We start from the raw sequence: 19,723 nt of genomic DNA, 5'->3' as shown, positions 1-19,723 counted from the left end.
TAAACATCTTTATTGGAGTATAATTGCTTTACAATGGTGTGTTAGTTTCTTCTGCATAACAAAGTGAATCAGCTATACATATACATGTATCCCCATATCTCTTCCCTCTTGCGTCTCCCTCCCACCCTCCCTATCCCACCCCTCTAGGTGGTCACAAAGCACTGAGATGATATCCCTGTGCTATGCGGCTGCTTCCCACTAGCTATCTATTTTACATTTGGTAGTATATATATGTTACTACCACTCTCTCACTTCATCCCAGCTTACCGTTCCCCCTCCCCATGTCCTCAAGTCCATTCTCTACATCTGCGTCTTTATTCCTGTCCTGCCCCTAGGTTCTTCAGAACCTTTTTTTTTTTTAGATTCCATATATATGTGTTAGCATACGGTATTTGTTTTTCTCTTTCTGACTTACTTCACTCTGTATGACAGACTCTAGGTCCATCCCCCTCACTACAAATAACTCAATTTCGTTACTTTTTATGTCTGAGTAATAGTCCATTGTATATATGTGCCACATCTTCTTTACCCATTCATCTGTCGATGGACACTTAGGTTGCTTCCATGTCCTGGCTATTGTAAATAGAGCTGCAATGAACATTGTGGTACATGACTCTTTTTGAATTGTGGTTTTCTCAGGGTATATGTCCCGTAGTGGGATTGCTGGGTCATATGGTAGTTCTATTTTTAGTTTTTTGAGGAACCTCCATACTGTTCTCCATAGTGGCTGTATCAATTTACATTCCCACCAAGAGTGCAAGAGGGTTCCCTGTTCTCCACACCCTCTCCAGCATTTATTGTTTGTAGATATTTTGATGATGCCCATTCTGACTGGTGTGAGGTGATACCTCATTATAGTTTTGATCTGCATTTCTCTAATGATTAGTGATGTTGAGCATCCTTTCATGTGTTTGTTGGCAATCTGTATATCTTCTTTGGAGAAATGTCTATTTAGGTCTTCTGCCTATTTTTGGATTGGGTTGTTTGTTTTTTTGATATGGAGCTGCAGAAATGTTGGAGATTAATCCTTTGTCAGTTGCTTCATTTGCAAATATTTTCTCCCATTCTGAGGGTTGTCTTTTCATCCTGTTTATGGTTTCCTTTGCTGTGCAAAAGGTTTTAAGTTTCGTTAGGTCCAATTTGTTTATTTTTGTTTTTATTTCCATTTCTCTAGGAGGTGGGTCAAAAAGGATCTTGCTGTGATTTATGTCATGGAGTGTTCTGCCTATGTTTTCCTCTAAGAGTTTTATAGTGTCTGGCCTTACATTTAGGTCTTTAATCCATTTTGAGTTTATTTTTATGTATGGTGATAGGGAGTGTTCTAATTTCATTCTTTTACATGTAGCTGTCCAGTTTTCCCAGCACCACTTATTGAAGAGGCTGTCTTTTCTCCATTGTATATTCTTGCCTCCTTTATCAAAGATAAGGTGACCATATGTGCGTGGGTTTATCTCTGGGCTTTCTATCCTGTTCCATTGATCTATATTTCTGTTTTTGTGCCAGTACCATACTGCTTTGATTACTGTAGATTTGTAGTATAGTCTGAAGTCAGGGAGCCTGATTCCTCCAGCTCCGTTTTGCTTTCTCAAATTGCTTTGCCTATTCAGGGTCTTTTGTGTTTCCATACAAATTGTGAAATTTTTTGTTCTAGTTCTGTGAAAAATGCCATTGGTAGTTTGATAGGGATTGCATTGAATCTGTAGATTTCTTTGGGTAGTAGAGTCATTTTCACAATATTGATTCTTCCAATCCAAGAACATGGTATATCTCTCCATCGGTTTTGTCATCTTTCATTTCTTTCATCAGTGTCTTATAGTTTTCTGAGTATAGGTCTTTTACCTCCTTAGGTAGGTTTATTCCTAGGTATTTTATTCTTTTTGTTGCAGTGGTAAATGGGACTGTTTCCTTAATTTCTCTTTCAGATTTTTCATCATTAGTGTATAGGAATGCAAGAGATTTCTGTGCATTAATTTTGTATCCTGCTACTTTACCAAATTCATTGATTAGCTCTAGTAGTTTTCTGGTAGCCTCTTTAGGATTCTCTGTGTATAGTATCATGTCATCTACAAACAGTGACAGCTTTACTTCTTCTTTTCCGATTTGGATTCCTTTTCTTTTTCTTCTCTGATTGTTGTGGCTAAAACTTCCAAAACTATGTTGAATAATAGTGGTGAGAGTGGACAAAATCGTCTTGTTCCTGATCTTAGAGGAAATGGTTTCAGTTTTTCACCATTGAGAAAGATGTTGGCTGTGGGTTTGTCATATATGGCCTTTATTATGTTGAGGAAAGTTCCCTCTATGCCTACTTTCTGGAGGGTTTTTATCATAAATGGGTGTTGAATTTTGTCAAAAGCTCTTTCTGCATCTATTGAGATGATCATATGGGTTTTCTCCTTCAATTTGTTAATATGGTTTATTACATTGATTGATTTGCATATATTGAAGAATCCTTGCATTCCTGGGGTAAACCTCACTTGATCATGGTGTATGATCCTTTTAATGTGCTGTTGGATTCTGTTTGCTAGTATTTCGTTGAGGAGTTTTGCATCTATGTTCATCAGTGATATTGGCCTTTAGTTTTCTTTTTTTGTAGTTTCTTTGTCTGGTTTTGGTATCAGGGTGATGGTGGCCTCATAGAATGAGTTTGGGAGTGTTCCTCCCTCTGCTATATTTTGGAAGAGTTTGAGAAGTATAGGTGTTAGCTCTTCTCTAAATGTTTGATAGAATTCGCCTGTGAAGCCATCTGGTCCTGGGCTTTTGTTTGTTGGAAGATTTTTAATCACAGTTTCAATTTTAGTGCTTGTGATTGGTCTGTTCGTATTTTCTATTTCTTCCTGGTTCAGTCTTGGAAGGTTGTGCATTTCTAAGAATTTTTCCATTTCTTCCAACTTGTCCATTTTATTGGCATAGAGTTGCTTATAGTAATCTCTCATGATCCTTTGTATTTCTACAGTGTCAGTTGTTACTTCTCCTTTTTCATTTCTAATTCTATTGATTTGAGTCTTCTCCCTTTTTTTCTTGATGAGTCTGGCTAATGATTTATCAATTTTGTTTATCTTCTCAAAGAACCAGCTTTTAGTTTTATTGATTTTTGCTATCATTTCCTTCATTTCTTTTTCATTTATTTCTGATCTAACCTTTATGATTTCTTTCCTTCTGCTAACTTTGGGGGATTTTTGTTCTTCTTTCTCTAATTGCTTTAGGTGTAAGGTTAGGTGGTTTATTTGAGATGTTTCTTGTTTCTTGAGGTAGGATTGTGTTGCTATAAACTTCCCTCTTAGAATTGCTTTTGCTGCATCCCATAGATTTTGGGTCGTCGTGTTTTCATTGTCATTTGTTTCTAGTTATTTTTTGATTTCCTCTTTGATTTCTTCAGTGATCTCTTGGTTATTAAGTAGTGTATTGTTTAGCCTCCATGTGTTTGTATTTTTTACAGATTTTTTTCCTGTAGTTGATATCTTGTCTCATAGCATTGTGGTCGGAAAAGATACTTGATACAATTTCAGTTTTCTTAAATTTACCAAGGCTTGATTTGTGACCCCAAATATGATCTATCCTGGAGAATGTTCCATGGCCACTTGAGAAGAAAGTGTATTCTGTTGTTTTTGGGTGGAATGTCCTATAAATATCCATTAAGTCCATCTTGTTTAATGTATCATTTAAAGCTTGTGTTTCCTTATTTATTTTCATTTTGGATGATCTGTCCCTTGGTGAAAGTGGGTTGTTAGAGTCCCCTACTATGATTGTGTTACTGTCGATTTCCCCTTTTATGGCTGTTAGCATTTGCCTTATGTATTGAGGTGCTCCTATGTTGGGTGCATAAATATTTACAATTGTTACATCTTCTCTTGGATTGATCCCATGATCATTATGTAGTGTCCTTCTTTGTCTCTTGTAGTAGTCTTTATTTTTAAGTCTATTTTGTTTGATACGAGAATTGCTGCTCCAACTTTCTTTTGATTTCCATTTGCATGGAATATGTTTTTCCATCCCCTCACTTTCTGTCTGTATGTGTCCCTAGGTCTGAAGTGGGTCTCTTGTAGACAGCATATATACGGGTCTTGTTTTTATATCCATTCAGCCAGTCTGTGTCTTTTGGTTGGAGCATTTAATCCATTTACATTTAAGGTAAGTATTGATATATGTATGTTCCTATTACCATTTTGTTAATTGTTTTGGGTTTGTTACTGTAGATCTCTTCCTTCTCTTGTGTTTCCTGCCTAGAGAAGTTCCTTTAGCATTTGTTGTAAAGCTGGTTTGGTGGTGCTGAATTCTCTTAGCTTTTGCTTGTCTGTAAAGGTTTTAATTTCTCTGGCGAATCTGAATGAGATCCTTGCTGGGTAGAGTAATCTTGGTTGTAGGTTTTTCCCTTCCATCACTTTAAATATGTCTTGCCACTCCCTTCTGGCTTGCAGAGTTTCTGCTGAAAGATCAGCTGTTAACCTTTTCGGGATTCCCTTGTATGTTATTAGTTGTTTTTTCCTTGCTGCTTTTAATATTTTTTTCTTTGTACTTAATTTTTGAGAGTTTGATTAATATGTGTCTTGGCGTGTTTCTTCTTGGATTTATCCTGTATGGGACTCTGCACTTCCTAGACTTGATTGAATATTTCCTTTCCCATATTAGGGAAGTTTTCAACTTTAATCTCTTCAAATATTTTCTCAGTCCCTTTCTTTTTCTCTTCTTCTTCTGGGACCCCTAAAATTCGAATGTTGGTGGGTTTAATGTTGTCCCAGAGGTCTCTAAGACTGTCCTCAATTCTTTTCATTCTTTTTCCTTTATTCTGCTCTGCAGTACTTATTTCCACTATTTTTTCTTCCAGATCACTTATCTATTCTTCTGCCTCAGCTCAGAATTTTATTCTGCTATTGATTCATTCTAGAGAATTTTTAATTTCACTTATTGTGTTGTTCATCATTGTTTGTTTGCTCTTTAGTTCTTCTAGGTCCTTGTTAAACATTTCTTGTATTTTCTCCATTCTAGTTCCAAGATTTTGGATCATCTTTACTGTCATTACTCTGAATTCTTTTTCAGGTCGACTGCCTATTTCCTCTTCATTTGTTTGGTTTAGTGGGTTTCTACCTTCTTCATCTGCTGTGTGTTTCTGTCTTCTCATTCTGCTTAACTTACTGTGTTTGGGGTCTCCTTTTCACAGGCTGCAGGTTCGTAGTTCCCGTTGTTTTTGGTGTCTGCCCGCAGTGGCTAAGGTTGGTTCAGTGGGTTGTGTAGGCTTCCTGGTGGAGGGTACTGGTGCCTGTGTTCTGGTGGATAAGGCTGGATCTTGTCTTTCTGGTGGGCAGGACTGCGTCCGGTGGTGTGTTTTGGGTTGTCTGTGACCTTATTAGATTTTAGGCAGCATCTCTGCTAATGGGTGGGGTTGTGTTCCTGTCTTGCTAGTTGCTTGGCGTAGGGTGTCCAGCACTGTAGCTTGCTGGTTGTTGAATGGAGCTGGGTCTTAGCGTTGAGATGAAGATCTCTGGGAGAGCTTTCGCCATTTGATATTACATGGAGCCGGGAAGTCTCTGGTGGACTGATGTCCTGAACTCGGCTCACCCACCCCAGAGGCACAGGCCTGACACCCCGCCAGAGCACCAAGACCCTGTCAGCCACACGACTTCTCCGGAGAGTCTCTGAAGACCCAGTGGGCTCAGGAGGCAGCTAGCAGCCCCTGCGAGGTCCTGCAGGAGGGCTCCCTGGTCTCCGGCATCTGCTGGACCCCGAAGTAAGCGGCCAGTAGAGAACGGGGAGACTGAGAGCCCTGGCGGCTGGCTGGGCCTGGGTGACCGCACGGAGGCTGCCACAGGAGACAAGTGGGGGCCTGTGGGCACGTGTGGCCTGGGCCACCGCCAAGGTCTCCTACGGCAGCAACCGCGAGATGGATGGCACGGAAGCCACACTGGGACCTGTCCTTGTAGCTTATTTTATACATAAGAGTTTGTAGTTCTTAACTCCCTACCCCTATACTGCCCCTCCCCCTATCCCTCTCCCCACTGGTAACTACTAGTATCTGTGAGTCTGCTTCTTTTTTGTTATATTCACTAGTTTGTTGTATTTTTTAGATTCCACATATAAGTGATATCATACAGTATTTGTCTTTCTCTGTACAAAGAGACTTATTTCACTTATCATATTGCCCTCCAAGTCCATCCATGTTGCTGCAAATGGCAAAATTTCATTCTTTTTTTATGGCTGAGTAATATATTCCATTGTATATATGTACCACATCTTCTTTATCCATGCATCTGCCGATGGACACTTAGGTTGTTGCTTCTGTGTCTTGGCTATTGTAAGTAATGCTGCTATGCACATTGGGATGCATGTATTTCTTTAAACATTTTTATTTCAAAATTTCACTGGAAATAGGGTGACCTCACTATCTTGATATTATTGTGGCTCTTTTTGCATTAGTCAGTACCCAGATGCTCTCAACAACCCAAGAGCATGTATTTAAAGAACAGCAACCATTTGAAGTTCTGGTCATTTTTTAAAATGTTTATTATGTGTATAATATGTGTGCATTATAGAATAAATCAATTACAAATGAACAAAAAAGAAAGTTAAAAATTACTCCCAAATCCTTTCATTCAAGGAAATTACTATTCTTTCTGTTTTTACCTAGGCAGATATGTATGTACATGTCGAAAACAAGCTCATTGTGAAGTACTATTTTATAACCCTTTCTGCCTTATCTAGATATCATGTATATTTTATATTAATCTTATAAATGAGTATACTTATACAGTGTCTAACACTGTATGATATTCAAAGGTGTACATGTACAGTTATTTGTTTAACAAATCTTTTGACATAGAAATGTTTTTCATTCTTTCATGAAGGGCATGCTTGTAGTAAAATTAGTTTGTATCTTCTTAAGGATTTATTTAATATAAATTCTTAGACGTGGAATTGCTGACTCAGAATTTATTCTATTAATGTCTTTTTTTAACACTGTATTTAAAATTTTTTTTGTCGTTACCTTAATGTATATAAATTTTGAGTTACTATTTCTCCAAAAGTTTGGTTTATCTTTCTTTCTAGTGCTCTTTTTATTTTCCATTACAGAAATAACTTAGAAGTTATTGTTTTATTTCATTAGGGTCACCGTTGTGGACCAAAGAAAAACTTGAACGAATAACACTTAGAAATGGCCAGTCTTTGGTACTTCCCTGCAGACCCCCAGTTGGGTTACCACCACCTATAATATTCTGGATGGATAATTGTAAGTTTTAAGAATAAGAACTTTCTTTCTTCAAGAGTCTTATGATTATTGGCTGTCCCAATCAATTATTACCTCTTGTGATTCATAAGATGTTTATAAAATGTCTTAGAGATTCTCAGGAAAATAAATCACGTATCCTTTCATTCAGTCACTTTATTTTATTGAACACCTACTATGTACCAGGCACCTCTCTAAATAAACCAAACAAAGGTCCTGCTCTCACTGAATTTATATTCTATGCAATGGGAATAAAAGGGGGGAGAGAAGGAAGCAGAGAATAAATGCATTTAGAAAATATGTGTCAGTTGGCAGTAAGTGCTGTGAAGAAAAATAAGCAGAGTTTTGAGCAGAAACTTACAGGAGTGAAAGAGCAAGCAGGCCCTTAAATATCTGGCTGGAAAGAGTAAAACCAGTGTAAGCCCCAAGGGCAGGAGCATCCCTGGAGTGTGTAAAATCAGCAGGGAGGCCAGTGTGCCCGGGCTGACTGACCCAAGGGCGACAGTGAGAGAAAAGGTCAGGAAAGTCCAGGGGCTCCAGTGCAAAGGGCTTTGGCTTTTGCTTTCAGTGAAGTAGGAAGACATTGAAGGAGTGGCTTCACCTGAATCAAAACAAATAGTAAGAACATCACTTCGGTTCATGTGTGGAGAACAGAGAGGACAAAAGGGAGAGAAGGGCGTTCTGTTAGGAGGCCAGTGCTGTGATCTGGGCAAGAGTTGATGGGGACTCGGACTTGGGTAGTGGCAGTCAAGTAAGTAAGAAATGGTCATATTCCAGGGACTTCCCTGGTGGTCCAGTGGTTAAGACTGCACGCTTCCAACGCAGGGGGCGCGGGTTTGACCTCTGGTCAGGGAACTAAGATCCCACGTGCCACGTGGCCATAAAAAAAAAGAAAAAAAGAAAGGAAGGGAGGCAGGGAGGGAGGAAGGAAGAAATGGTCAGATTCCAGATATAATTTGAAGGTAGATCCTCCAGGATTTATTGGGGTCAGGGTGGAGGCATGAGAGAGAGGAATCAAAGGTAACCCCAAAGTCTAAGACTGAACAACTAGTAAAATGGAATTGCCATTTCCTGAAACAGCAGAAGCCCATCAAGGGAAGGAAATCAAGCTGTTCAGGATGTGTTATGTCTTTTCTTTCAGTTTCGTTCTTTTATCCCCAACAACAGCTAATTTTTTTAAATTTAATTTTTTACTTTATACTGGAGTACAGTTGATTCACAGTTCTGTGTTAAGTTTCAGGTGTACAGCAAAAGTGATTCAGTTATACGTATACATATATCCATTCTTTTTCAGATTCTTTTCCCATGTAGGTTATTACAGAATATTGAGCCCAGTTCCCTGCGCCATACAGTAGATGCTTATTGATTGTCTATTTTATATATAGTAGTAACAACAGCTAATATTGATTGGGCATTTACTAAGTGCCTGTCCCTTTGCTAAAGACTTTACATAAGTTATCTCATCCATTTTCTACAATAGTCCCAGGAAGCATCTCGGATGACTCTTACCACTTTTTAGATGAGGAAACCGAGGCACAGAGAAATGAAGTCATTCATTAGGCAGTTTAACATCTGTTCACCCCATCCCTATCCTTAGGGAATTGTTTGTTGCTCTGCTCTCCCATCCTTCCACACCTCCCCTTAGCATGTTACCTTGGAGACTAGGAACCAGGGTTTGGGATGTGAGAAGCTCGTGAGGCATCCTTGTGGAGGTGTCCAGCAGGAGTCAGAGCTACAGCTACATGAGTCAAAGGAAGATTCAGGGCTCTTGCCGGCAATGTGTGAATGTTAGTGCTGCAGAGACGCTCTGTAGGGCCGGGGGCTGGAGGAGAGGACGAAGGGAGGGAGTGCAGGTGGTGAAGAGCAAAGCCTGGGGACTGAGACCAGGAGCCTCCAGGGGCCAAGAACTTAGGGAGCAAAGGAAAGTCGATGAGAAGGAGCAATCACTTAGGTAAGAAGAAAACAAAAAGAGAGGGTGTCCCCAGGACGAGGGGAAGAAAAGTGTCAGGGAGACAGAATATCAGCTGGTTCAAATACTGCTGAGAGATCAATTTCCAGTCTCACTGAGAAATGAGTATTACATTTGGTAACACGGTGGTCGCTGTTGACCTTGACAAGAGTCCTTTGGATAGAATGGTGGGAATGGTTGCAAAATATTTGTAGGGAATATATTCTGTTCTCAGTGACATGATTTCCTCTGAAATCACCAGCTGTGCACATTACTGAAGATAAAATTTAGCTCTCACATTTCATTTCCAGTTTTGGCTGTTCTGTATCAAAGCACTCAGAGAAAGTATCACAAAGCAATGGAAAATAAATATATAAATGAATAAATGGGCGAAGATATTTTTCCTATGATCACGTAACAGCTTTTACAGATTTTGAAAGAATAAGTAACAAATCAAACGTAAATGAGTGGGTTATGTGGTCGAGAATAACAGTATCCAAAGGTACTGCCAAAATGAGGCCCAGTATTTGGTTCTTGGTTCTTATTCAGAATTGATGACTTTTCCACTTAATAAAGAGGCATATACATGTAAAGTCTCAGAATCATCTGAATATGTAACTAATTTTTTTCACATTGCACTGCTGGCCATGTCATTTACATACATTTTAGGCTGTAGGCAAAGCATCTGGACCTTTCAAGTGAAATTTCATCTGGATATGAGAAAAAATTCAGATCTGTGTAGCATTCTTCTGGCAAGATGACCTTATCACGTTATTCCTATCTGCATACATTTTTGTCCCAATGTAATGCAAAGGAACTCAGTGGGCAAAGTGCTGCCATCCTCATAAAACGGCATTCCCTTTCATTTGATCTCCCAACACCGGTCCATAATAAAATACAGCAGGAGAAATGGAAGAGAATAAATGTGTCCCTATCTTTAACTCTATGTATTCATGAAATAAGTGTACATTATTTTTCTGAGTTATTTTTTAAAACAACCCTTTCCCTGGTTAATGGCTTCAAACCATGAATTTACAACCGCCAGCCAAACCCCCATCTTGACCTAGAACTTGACTAACATGACTAACTAGCATCCTTTCAAGGTCTGGCTCCACATTTCCCTCCCTTTTCCTGCCCAAGGGAGCTGCAGACTTTTCCCCATAATTTTGCATTTCGTGACATTTTAGATAGGGCACCTCTTGCTGTAGGAGCATAGCTGCTTGACTCAGACTCGAGAAATCCTCCGGGAGACATGACACCTGGCCCCAGGCAACTGGGAGGTACAATTTTTCCTAGTTCTCTCACTTCAGAGCTGAAGAACTCTCCCAGTGAACTGAGTCAGAAGCTTCCTGAGTCATGCTAGCCAGCCAAGTGTAAGTTCACACATAGATCATTGGTCCCATCTCCCTGAGTTCTTCATCACCTTAGAAAATCTCCCCTCCACGCCTGAGGCTAGACTGTTCCTTGGACCTGAGGAGAAGTCGGTTGTTAAATGTGAAACTGGAAAGTCAGAATGCTGATGGTTATTCATTTCATTATGGAGCTTCTGTGAGGGGCCAGGTGCATTTTTAGGGCTATAACAGTAGACAAAGCAGATGACAGTCTCCGTCCTTCTGGAACTTAAATTCTAGTGCGGAGGGACAGACTAAAAGCCATACACATGACAGGTAAAGTACATTGTCTGTTAGAAGGTGATAGGTAACACAGAAAAGAAAAAGTAGAGGAGGTGAGGGAGGCTGGGTGTGGGGGTCCTCTGAGCGGCATGTCTGCAGCATTACACCCTGTTGTTAATTGCCTGTTTGCTGCCTGATTCTCCAGTTAGGTCCCAAGCTCAGGGCAGGGAACCGGGTCCGCCTGACACCTTGCCCAGGACCTAGTTCATCACAGTTAGGTGCTGTCACAGTATAAGGTGTCTGACTGTGTATGTACTGCAATGGATGCAACCCATGGTAACATCCTTACAAGCTTCCGTAATGCACTTTCTGAGATATGTGTGTATCTATGATTAACAATTAGGGATTAACTTAAATGTTAGGAAAAGTCATGCAAACTCTTTCTGTAAAACATTTTTTGGTTTATGCTTGCTTCATGAAACCCTTCACTGGACAACTCTAATCTCACCTCTACCCTCACTCCAGAGAAATTAGGGTCTGGCAGGTACAACTGGAGTTTTAATACATGTGTCTTTTTTTTTTTTTTTTTTTTTTTTTTTTTTTACAGTTATTTGCTTTTACTCAAAGATCTTTATAGAGAAAAAAAGCATTCAAGTGAAGTTCACAGAACTAGTTATTAGTAGATACATTTATCTCACTAATTTGGAAAGTGGCCACTTTTTGATGGAATGATCTAGATGTCTCTCCGCCTTTCTCCAGCCTTTCAAAGACTTCCACAAAGTGAGAGAGTTTCCCAGGGTCTGAATGGAGACCTTTATTTTTCCAATGTGCTCCCAGAGGATACCCGGGAAGACTACATCTGTTACGCCCGATTTAATCACACTCAAACCATACAGCAGAAGCAACCTATTTCTGTGAAGGTGATTTCAGGTAAGAGTTCAGTTTCCAGAAACTCTCTTGCCATGATGTTTACAAATGTGTGCAAATGTATGAATTATTAAATCCTACTAGCTTTGAAGTAGACAGGTTCACTGGTCAGGAAAGTACCTGTGAATAGTTGCTAAAGTGTTGGCATATGTATCAGTATTATAAGGAGCTTGCCTACCTTAAATACTGTATTTTACAGTTTTTGCTGTCATTACCATTACTGTTGCCATGGTAACTTCCTGAATCTACTTAGTGTTCTGAGCATTTGTGAGTGCTTTATGCTTCACGATGCCTTTAATTGGGAGTCCTGCTGCTTCAGTTATATATTCACATATTACTGGTTGGGGGTGGCTGAGTGAATTAATGAAATAGTTCTATACAATGTAAAGCACTGTTTTTACTTGGTAGGGACGGTGCTCGGTCAACATAGGTATATATGTTTGCTTTTGTTGCCCAATACTTTTTTTTTTACAATCCCCTCCCCCCTACTTTTTGCATTCTTCATAATATTCTGTTTATTTCAGTGGATGAATTGAATGACACTATAGCTGCTAATTTGAGTGACACTGAGTTTTATGGTGGTGAGTTATGGTGATTGTAACTGACATTTCTCCTTCATTGTAGAATTTAGTTCACTAACTTCACCTCCATGGCTGTTCAACCTTATTTCTTTATGAAATTCCTAGTTCCATGTTTAATACCACTAGAATCAATGTATGTTTCATATGAAGTTTAGCTCTGAGCTCTCAAACATGTCACTAAAACCTGTTCCATGTTGTATGTATAATAATGAAAGTTACTATAACTGTTTTCATGTAAAGAACCATTCCACAAGATTTGGAAAAAAAATCTTTCGTGTATGTTCAGAATTACATTTTTCATTTTTTTGTCTGGCTCATAAACTTTTCTCATGAATTAAATAAGAGTTGGCAAGGTGCGTTAACCTGCTAAAATACTAACATCAATGTCTTAGTAACCTTTTGCAATTAATATTAAGTGGATTTTGATAGTAAATCATCGTATTTCCATCTGTTTTCACATGACCTTATCAACGTCGTATAATTAGCAATAGTATTTCTCTTAGTTTTGTTTAAAATCGAGTGACTGTCTTCAGTGGAAGTTATCTTTTTAAAAACAGAGGATTTAACTTCATTCTTTTAAAAAGAAAAGAATTTGATTTCCTTAACAGAAATATGGCTCTCAGTTATAGAGTCTATGTGTGAAAATTATGGGTTCTGGATATGGGGTCCTCTTAATTATCTATAAGACAGAATTTCTGCTGTATTTTTTACCTTTGAGATATGAAGTAAAAAACATTAAGGTACTATCAATGACCAGAGTAAACAGATCACAACTCCTGCCTTATTTTATCTTACCTTATTTCATTTTATCTTATTTTATGTTAAAATCCTCCTGAAAAATATGGGCCTCAAAATCATTCCCAAAGTGATTTCAGAGGGGTAAAATCTAAGGAAAACTCTAATTTATCTCCAGTAATACCTTCTCTGGTGTTCAGTTTTTTCTTCTGAGAAATGAGAAGAATTCATATATTACCTTTTCAGTTTTTATGAGCATCAAGTAGATAATACATTAAAGTGTTGAACACTGTAAAGGGCTGTTAGAACCTCAAGATGGTATGATTTCGACTTTAAGTTTTTCTGAGAGGCCATCAGAAGATAAGGCCACATTTAGGCAAGGACTACATAAAACATGAAGGTAGTCTGTAGATATCTTCCTGAGATTTCTGACTTGAGCCCTTTTTTACTTTTTTGTCGAGGAAACCAATTTCAACTGCTTTAAGTCCACCCTTAATTTATGGCACACAATTTGCCACACCTCTGCAGTCACTTTCTAGTTGTGTTTTGTTTTGTTTTCTTTTCCATAAACCTTGCAGTTTTGATATGTTAGATGTTCACCACAATTTATCTTCACGATTAATCAATGGAATTGACTATAATGTTGTCCCTAGGGTAAAGCAAAATACCCCTTCCATCGTCATATCTTCCAGAAGATAGACAGCTCATTTTCACTTTGACGTGCGCACTCATCTTAAGAGATAGATAATTTGATAACATGATTTTCCTCTCTATGTCTACATTTTGAAAATTTGCCAACTCACCAAAAATTCATAGGACCCTAACCCAAATTAGGGAAATGTACAAGAGGAAAAAAGTTCTTATTTTTAATGCTTGTGCAACCAAAATAGTTGTTGCTTCCGGCTGAGTGAGTGATGGCTATTTGCAAGGCAAAGAGTGTGTATGTGTTAGTTTAACAAATTTCACAATCAAATGCTCAGTGGATTTGCAAAGGGATTAGATTCTTAGACAGTGAACTGGGCTTCTAGAAATCCGTGTTCATAACTCTGAATGCATATTGATTTTCTTGTTTGCAGCTAAATCACATAGAGAGAGGCCACCAACATTTTTAACTCCAGAAGGCAATGCAAGTCGCAAAGAGGAATTACGAGGAAATGTCCTTTCACTTGAGTGCATTGCAGAAGGGCTGTGAGTTAACACTGTCTTGATGTCCACTTCTTATGTAAACATAGTAGATTGGTAGAGAGGCGTTAATATCATAACAACAGTCATTGTCTTATGTTGATTCCATTAAGCATCAAGAAAAATGTGATAATTCCTTCCAAAACAGGCCATATAAATTCCATGTTATTAAAATATTTTGTTAATAGTGTTCCTTTTGAGATAAGTATCAGTAATCACCTTCTGACTGCTCTGATTATAATTCAGGTTATTATTTTGCTACTGTTATCTAACAAAGCATCTCAAAACTTAGCGGCTTAAAACCAATAGCTGTTTATCACTGATCATTTGTCTGCAGGTCTGCAAGGCAGTTGTGCTGTAACAGTCTAGATCCGACTGATTTCAGTTGACCCTGTTTGTGCATCTGCTGGGCGGCTCGGCTCTGGGTTCACAGCTCTGGGTCTGCTGGCTATGAGCAGGGCAACGGAGCTCTTGACCATGAGTTTCTCACATCCCTCTAGCAATCTAGCCCTGGCTTGTTCTCCTAACAGCAGAGGCAAACATGGCCTCACAGGACCTAACCTTCTCCCTGGCACACTGTCCCAACCACTGCTTCCTAGTGACCAGTCACCAGCCCAGCTTCTTTGCAGATGTCTCATCTGTGCAGACCTCAAAACTGACGCCACCCCCAGAACGCATGTGCCCTTGACAGGAGTCCCAGATTAGGAAAACGTTCAAGGCGAGCTTCTCTATATAGTTCCCTCTTACTCCTGGCACAGAGCAAGTACTACTGATAAGGCACATTTGCTGAAAACATTGATTGGAATCTCGGAAACATGTTGTGATCACGTGTTATGATCTGTGCTGTCCTTGGCCTGGTGACTGAAAGTCCACATTCCTTCCTAGAATCCCAGAATTGGCCTCCAGGAATAATTTTACCTCCGGAGGCACATGGAGGCCTCTGCTGGCCGTGTCAGGAAATCACACTACTCACAATTCAGTTCCTCAAATATATCTGTTCCATTATTTTTATTCAACCAAACAAATGAAAAAAATTCTACAATCCATTAATCCCACTTGCATTTCTAATGATAAATACATTGTGATCTTCCTGAGGGCATGGACCATTCTTTTTATTATCTTTATCTTCCCAACACACAACTCAGTGCTTGGTCTATAATTTAGTCTCAGTAAATGTATTGAATGGATTTTTATTTTACCCTCATGAAAACCTTCTCAAGTCACCAGATCAAAACAAGCATCATTATGCGCATTAAGGCAGCAGAGAAACCTGAGGCCCAGAAAGGTCAGGGATCCAAGATCAGAGAGCAATTTAGGGATAAGGCTGGGATTTTGAAGCAGACCTTTTAACTCTAAGCCTATGTCTGGCTTTTCATCTGCCTCTATAGTTCATGATTTAATAAGAAACGTAGGTGAGAAATGGTATGAGTAACACATGAGTTGGGCCTACTTCTGTCAGTTGGTATTTTAAAATATCACTAATAATGAAACTAAAGTAAGAGCACGATTCCTCTAATCACTTCTTTCACGTCATCAGATAGCCTATTATAAGATAAGGAGGTGCTTCCATTTGATATGGAAATGTGTGAAAAGTTCACGGGCACAAATATGTATATCAGCTCTTTCTCTGGCATTTTTAACTCTAGCCGATAAAAAAATTATAACTCGGTGTCATTAATTTTATGGTCATTCTTTTGATTGACATAGTCCCTTCATGCAAAATTTTCCAAGAGTGCCTCACTGATCAGAACTTTGAAGAAAATAATTAGGTCCCTTCAGTCAAGTAAGTCTTGCTGCCATTCTCACCAGATCCCTGAAGTCCAAGTTCACAGTGTGCCATAAATTAGCACAGTTCTGCTTGTGTGAAAATGGTAACTTACAGACTGAAATGTAAGGTTTTGAGCATGACTTACAAAAGTGTGGTGCTAGTTAAAAAGTGTGGTGCTGGTGTAAATCTCTATATATTCCTCATGACCTTTATGTTTGTGACAAGCTCGCATGAAAATCACCCTCAAAAGCAGCTAGGTGAACTTCTTTTCTTGTAATGTTATTGTTTATTCATCTTATCAGGCCTACCCCAATTATTTACTGGATAAAAGAAGATGGAACACTCCCCATCAACCGGACATTTTATAGGAACTTTAAGAAAACTCTGCAGATTGTTCAGGTTACAGAAGCAGACTCTGGGAATTACCAGTGTATAGCCAAAAATGCACTAGGAGCCATCCATCATATCATTTCTGTCACAGTTAAAGGTATATCATTGTCTAAAATACATGGCTCTTGCCTCCATTGAGAATCCCTGAGTCTTCGATCAAAATGCCTTTGATTATATTCAATAATAATGTAATTTATATCAACATACCTGGCACCTTGAATCTCTTCTCATTGCTACTTATAGTGCATCTAAATCAGGTGAAAAATTCACTCCCTCAGATCTTCCTTGCAGAGGATTCCAATTAATAAGTGTAGAAAGAATGAAGGAAATAGGAAATCACATTTAGAATCCCACAGTTATAACTGCTGTAGGCAAGAGCTAGTGATGAGTGCTAAAATTACGGGATGGACCTTTAAGGAGAAACAGGATATTTACATAGCCTCAAAGTGTTTCTTCTCCCCTCACCCCCCAAAAATTAATTACTGAAGCAGGTTTAATATATGTCCACAAATTCTTTACTCCTCGTGCCTTTAAGGAGATGGAGCTTAATTGTCCTTCCCTTGAGTGAGGGCTGGACTTACTTGCTTCTAACGAATAGAACATGGAAAGCAGGAAAATAATAACTTTACAGTGGAGAAACCTGGCAGACATCACTCTAACCAAGTGATCAAGGTTAATATAACCACTAGTAAGCCATGTCAATATCATGTACTCCCAGATATGATGGACGTCTACAACAGCGGTTACCAGTGGGGAGAGGCAGTAAAGGGGTAGGGAGGGGGTTAAGAGGTACAAACTATGATGTTTAAAATAAGCTACAAGGATCTATGGTACAACACGGGGGATATAGCCAATATTTAGTAATAACTGTAAATGGAGTATAACCTTTTTTTAAAAAAGAAGTAATTTTGATGATACTGATGGCGGTGGTTGGATGGTGATTATAATCTAAAAATTCAGGAGTTCTTCACTCAGAAATCACTAAATTTGACCTTAGATGGAAAAGCTTTTGTTCACTTAAAACCTTCCCATTGATCTATAGGAGAATTCAATAGTCACTGGTAGAAACATTCTCTAGGAATGAGAGCATGTTGAAAATGTTTCACAAAATATTTTAGTTACAGATAAGAAGTAGAGAACATACCTTAGGAGAAATATGAAGATTAAGCAATTTAGTAAGCTTGATTTATCCCTGAAAGAATTCAGTTGGCTAGTTCTCCTTTGTAAGTCTGGAAGGATGTTCAAGGAAGAAACTCTTCATGAAAAAAAAAGAGATGATAGAGAACTTATTTATAGTGTTGGGCTAGTAATTAACATTGATATGTAACACTTATGGCTAACACGGACATATATTCACTTTTCTCCATTTCTGTCCTGATAATGATGAAAAGAGGATGTTCCTTATTACAAAAAATAACCAAAAAGCTCTTGATTATTTAGAAGAAAAAAAAAAAGATGTTCTACAAAATAACTGACTAGTTGTCTTTAAAAGTCTCAGGTTCATGAAAAACAAGGAAAGAGCAAGAAACTTCCAGATCGGAGGAAACTAAGAAGATGTGACAGTTAAACACAATGTGGTGTCCAGGACAGGGTCCTGAGACAGAAATAAGACATTAGGGGAAAAACGGGGGAAATCCTCATACAGTGTGTAGTTGAGCTGATGGTATCCAGTGTTAATTTCTTGTTTTGGTATCTGTTCCATGGTTTTGTAAGAGAAAGCTGGTGAAGGGCTTATAAGAACACTCTATACTAACTTGGCAGCTTTTCAAAAATGCAAAGCTTTAAAAACTGCTTCCCAATTTTATAATTGTATGTATTCTACAGGGCTCAGATTTATAATTGTATGTATTCTACAGGGCTCAGATTTTAAATTCATGTTTCTTAGCCCTATCTGTACCTATAAATTCCTCTACAGTGTTAGAGAAATCTGTTACCTCTTCGATGTCTGATTAACGTAATGTAAAACAAGATGACGATATTTGAATCAAAAGGCTCTAGAAATAATACATAGATGTCACTGAGTCTTCTTAAACATTCTTCTGAAAATCTGAAGTGTTCTTTGAAGCATAAATCTATTCACTCTAAAAAAATGAAACTAACAAATGTTTTGCAAAATACTTATTTTTATTAAGATAGTTCAGTATACTAAGTTTGCTAGAATAACTTATTTGATTCAATTTTTTGTGGGTTTTTTTTCCTTTCCTCACAAAGCGGCTCCATACTGGATCATAGCACCTCAAAATCTTGTGCTGTCCCCAGGAGAGGATGGAACCCTGATCTGCAGAGCTAATGGCAACCCCAAACCCAGAATTAGCTGGTTATTGAATGGAGTCCTGATAGAAAGTAAGTTTCCTTGAGTGGCTTCAGTTGCAGTGTATTTTCGGAGCATAGTGACATCTCCACAGGGTACAAATGGTGATAAAATAACTTGGCTTAAGGAAGGAAGCCATATATGAGTTAAACAGAGGCATGAAATTACCTTTAGATTTTAATTTTACTACCTTTAGATATAATTTATTATGACCGAATCGTTTATGCTATTTTTTTTTTCTTTTTTGGCTGCGTTGGGTCTTTGTTGCTGCGCGCAGGCTTTCTCTAGTTGCGGCGAGCGGGGGCTTCTCTTTGTTACGGGGCATGGGCTCTAGGCATGTGGGCTTCAATAGTTGTGGCACGTGGGCTCAGTAGATGTGACGCACAGGCTTAGTTGCTCCGCGGCATGTGGGATCTTCCCAGACCAGGGCTCAAACCCGTGTCCCCTGCATTGGCAGGCGGATTCTTAACCACTGCACCACCAGGGAAGTCCCGTTTATGCTATTAACGTAACGGTATGTGCTGGTTGGAGCTTGGCAATATTTCCTCTGTTTTTTACATGGATCATAGGAAGAATGACAGGGTGAGAAATAAACATCACTGAAAAGTTCAGATTATCTTCTTTGTTCAAAATGTCAAGTGATTTGTGGAAACATCACAGGAGTCGGAGGAGATGGATGGGGAGGCTAGGAATAGAGACAGTGGATATGACAAGAATAAGAAATACAACTGTCTTAATTTAAAGAGGTTTTCATTCCTAAGTAGAGCCCAGATGTTCCCACGTTCTGCAGTCTTGAAAGGTCACCATCCCATTTAATACCCAAAGAAGAACACATCCTCTGACCCCAGTCCTCTGCTGGGTGCTCCATCTTTGACCAGTTTTCCCTCCCTCCGTATTGCTGAGCTCATCCTTGAGCGATACCTGTATGGTCCTAGCTGCCACGTGTCACCTCTTCTGCCACCTTCCCTGGACCACTCGAGCTGTCTCTCAGCCAGGTTGTCCAGGCTGCCCACCCCCCGCTGCCAGGAACAGTTCCCCAAAGTGTGACCACA

The 19,723-nt window shown here is 38.9% G+C and overlaps 1 protein-coding gene across 1 annotated transcript in view; it reads left to right on the top strand.

The window, feature by feature from the left end:
• The window catches only part of NRCAM (neuronal cell adhesion molecule), a 310,432-nt gene that overhangs the window by 233,931 nt on the left and 56,778 nt on the right, over positions 1 to 19,723 (top strand). Inside the window, exons 7-12 of the mRNA XM_059934189.1 lie at positions 7,097 to 7,219; positions 11,537 to 11,707; positions 12,229 to 12,285; positions 14,097 to 14,208; positions 16,273 to 16,457; positions 18,572 to 18,703. Coding sequence (XP_059790172.1) covers positions 7,097 to 7,219; positions 11,537 to 11,707; positions 12,229 to 12,285; positions 14,097 to 14,208; positions 16,273 to 16,457; positions 18,572 to 18,703 — 780 coding nt within the window. The remainder of the gene's footprint in view (positions 1 to 7,096; positions 7,220 to 11,536; positions 11,708 to 12,228; positions 12,286 to 14,096; positions 14,209 to 16,272; positions 16,458 to 18,571; positions 18,704 to 19,723) is intronic.

The sequence above is a fragment of the Balaenoptera ricei genome, chromosome 9 (assembly GCF_028023285.1).
Source record: "Balaenoptera ricei isolate mBalRic1 chromosome 9, mBalRic1.hap2, whole genome shotgun sequence".
Taxonomy (NCBI): domain Eukaryota; kingdom Metazoa; phylum Chordata; class Mammalia; order Artiodactyla; family Balaenopteridae; genus Balaenoptera; species Balaenoptera ricei.
Note: the sequence above shows the minus strand (reverse complement) of the source record. Positions and strands in the feature narration are given on the sequence as shown.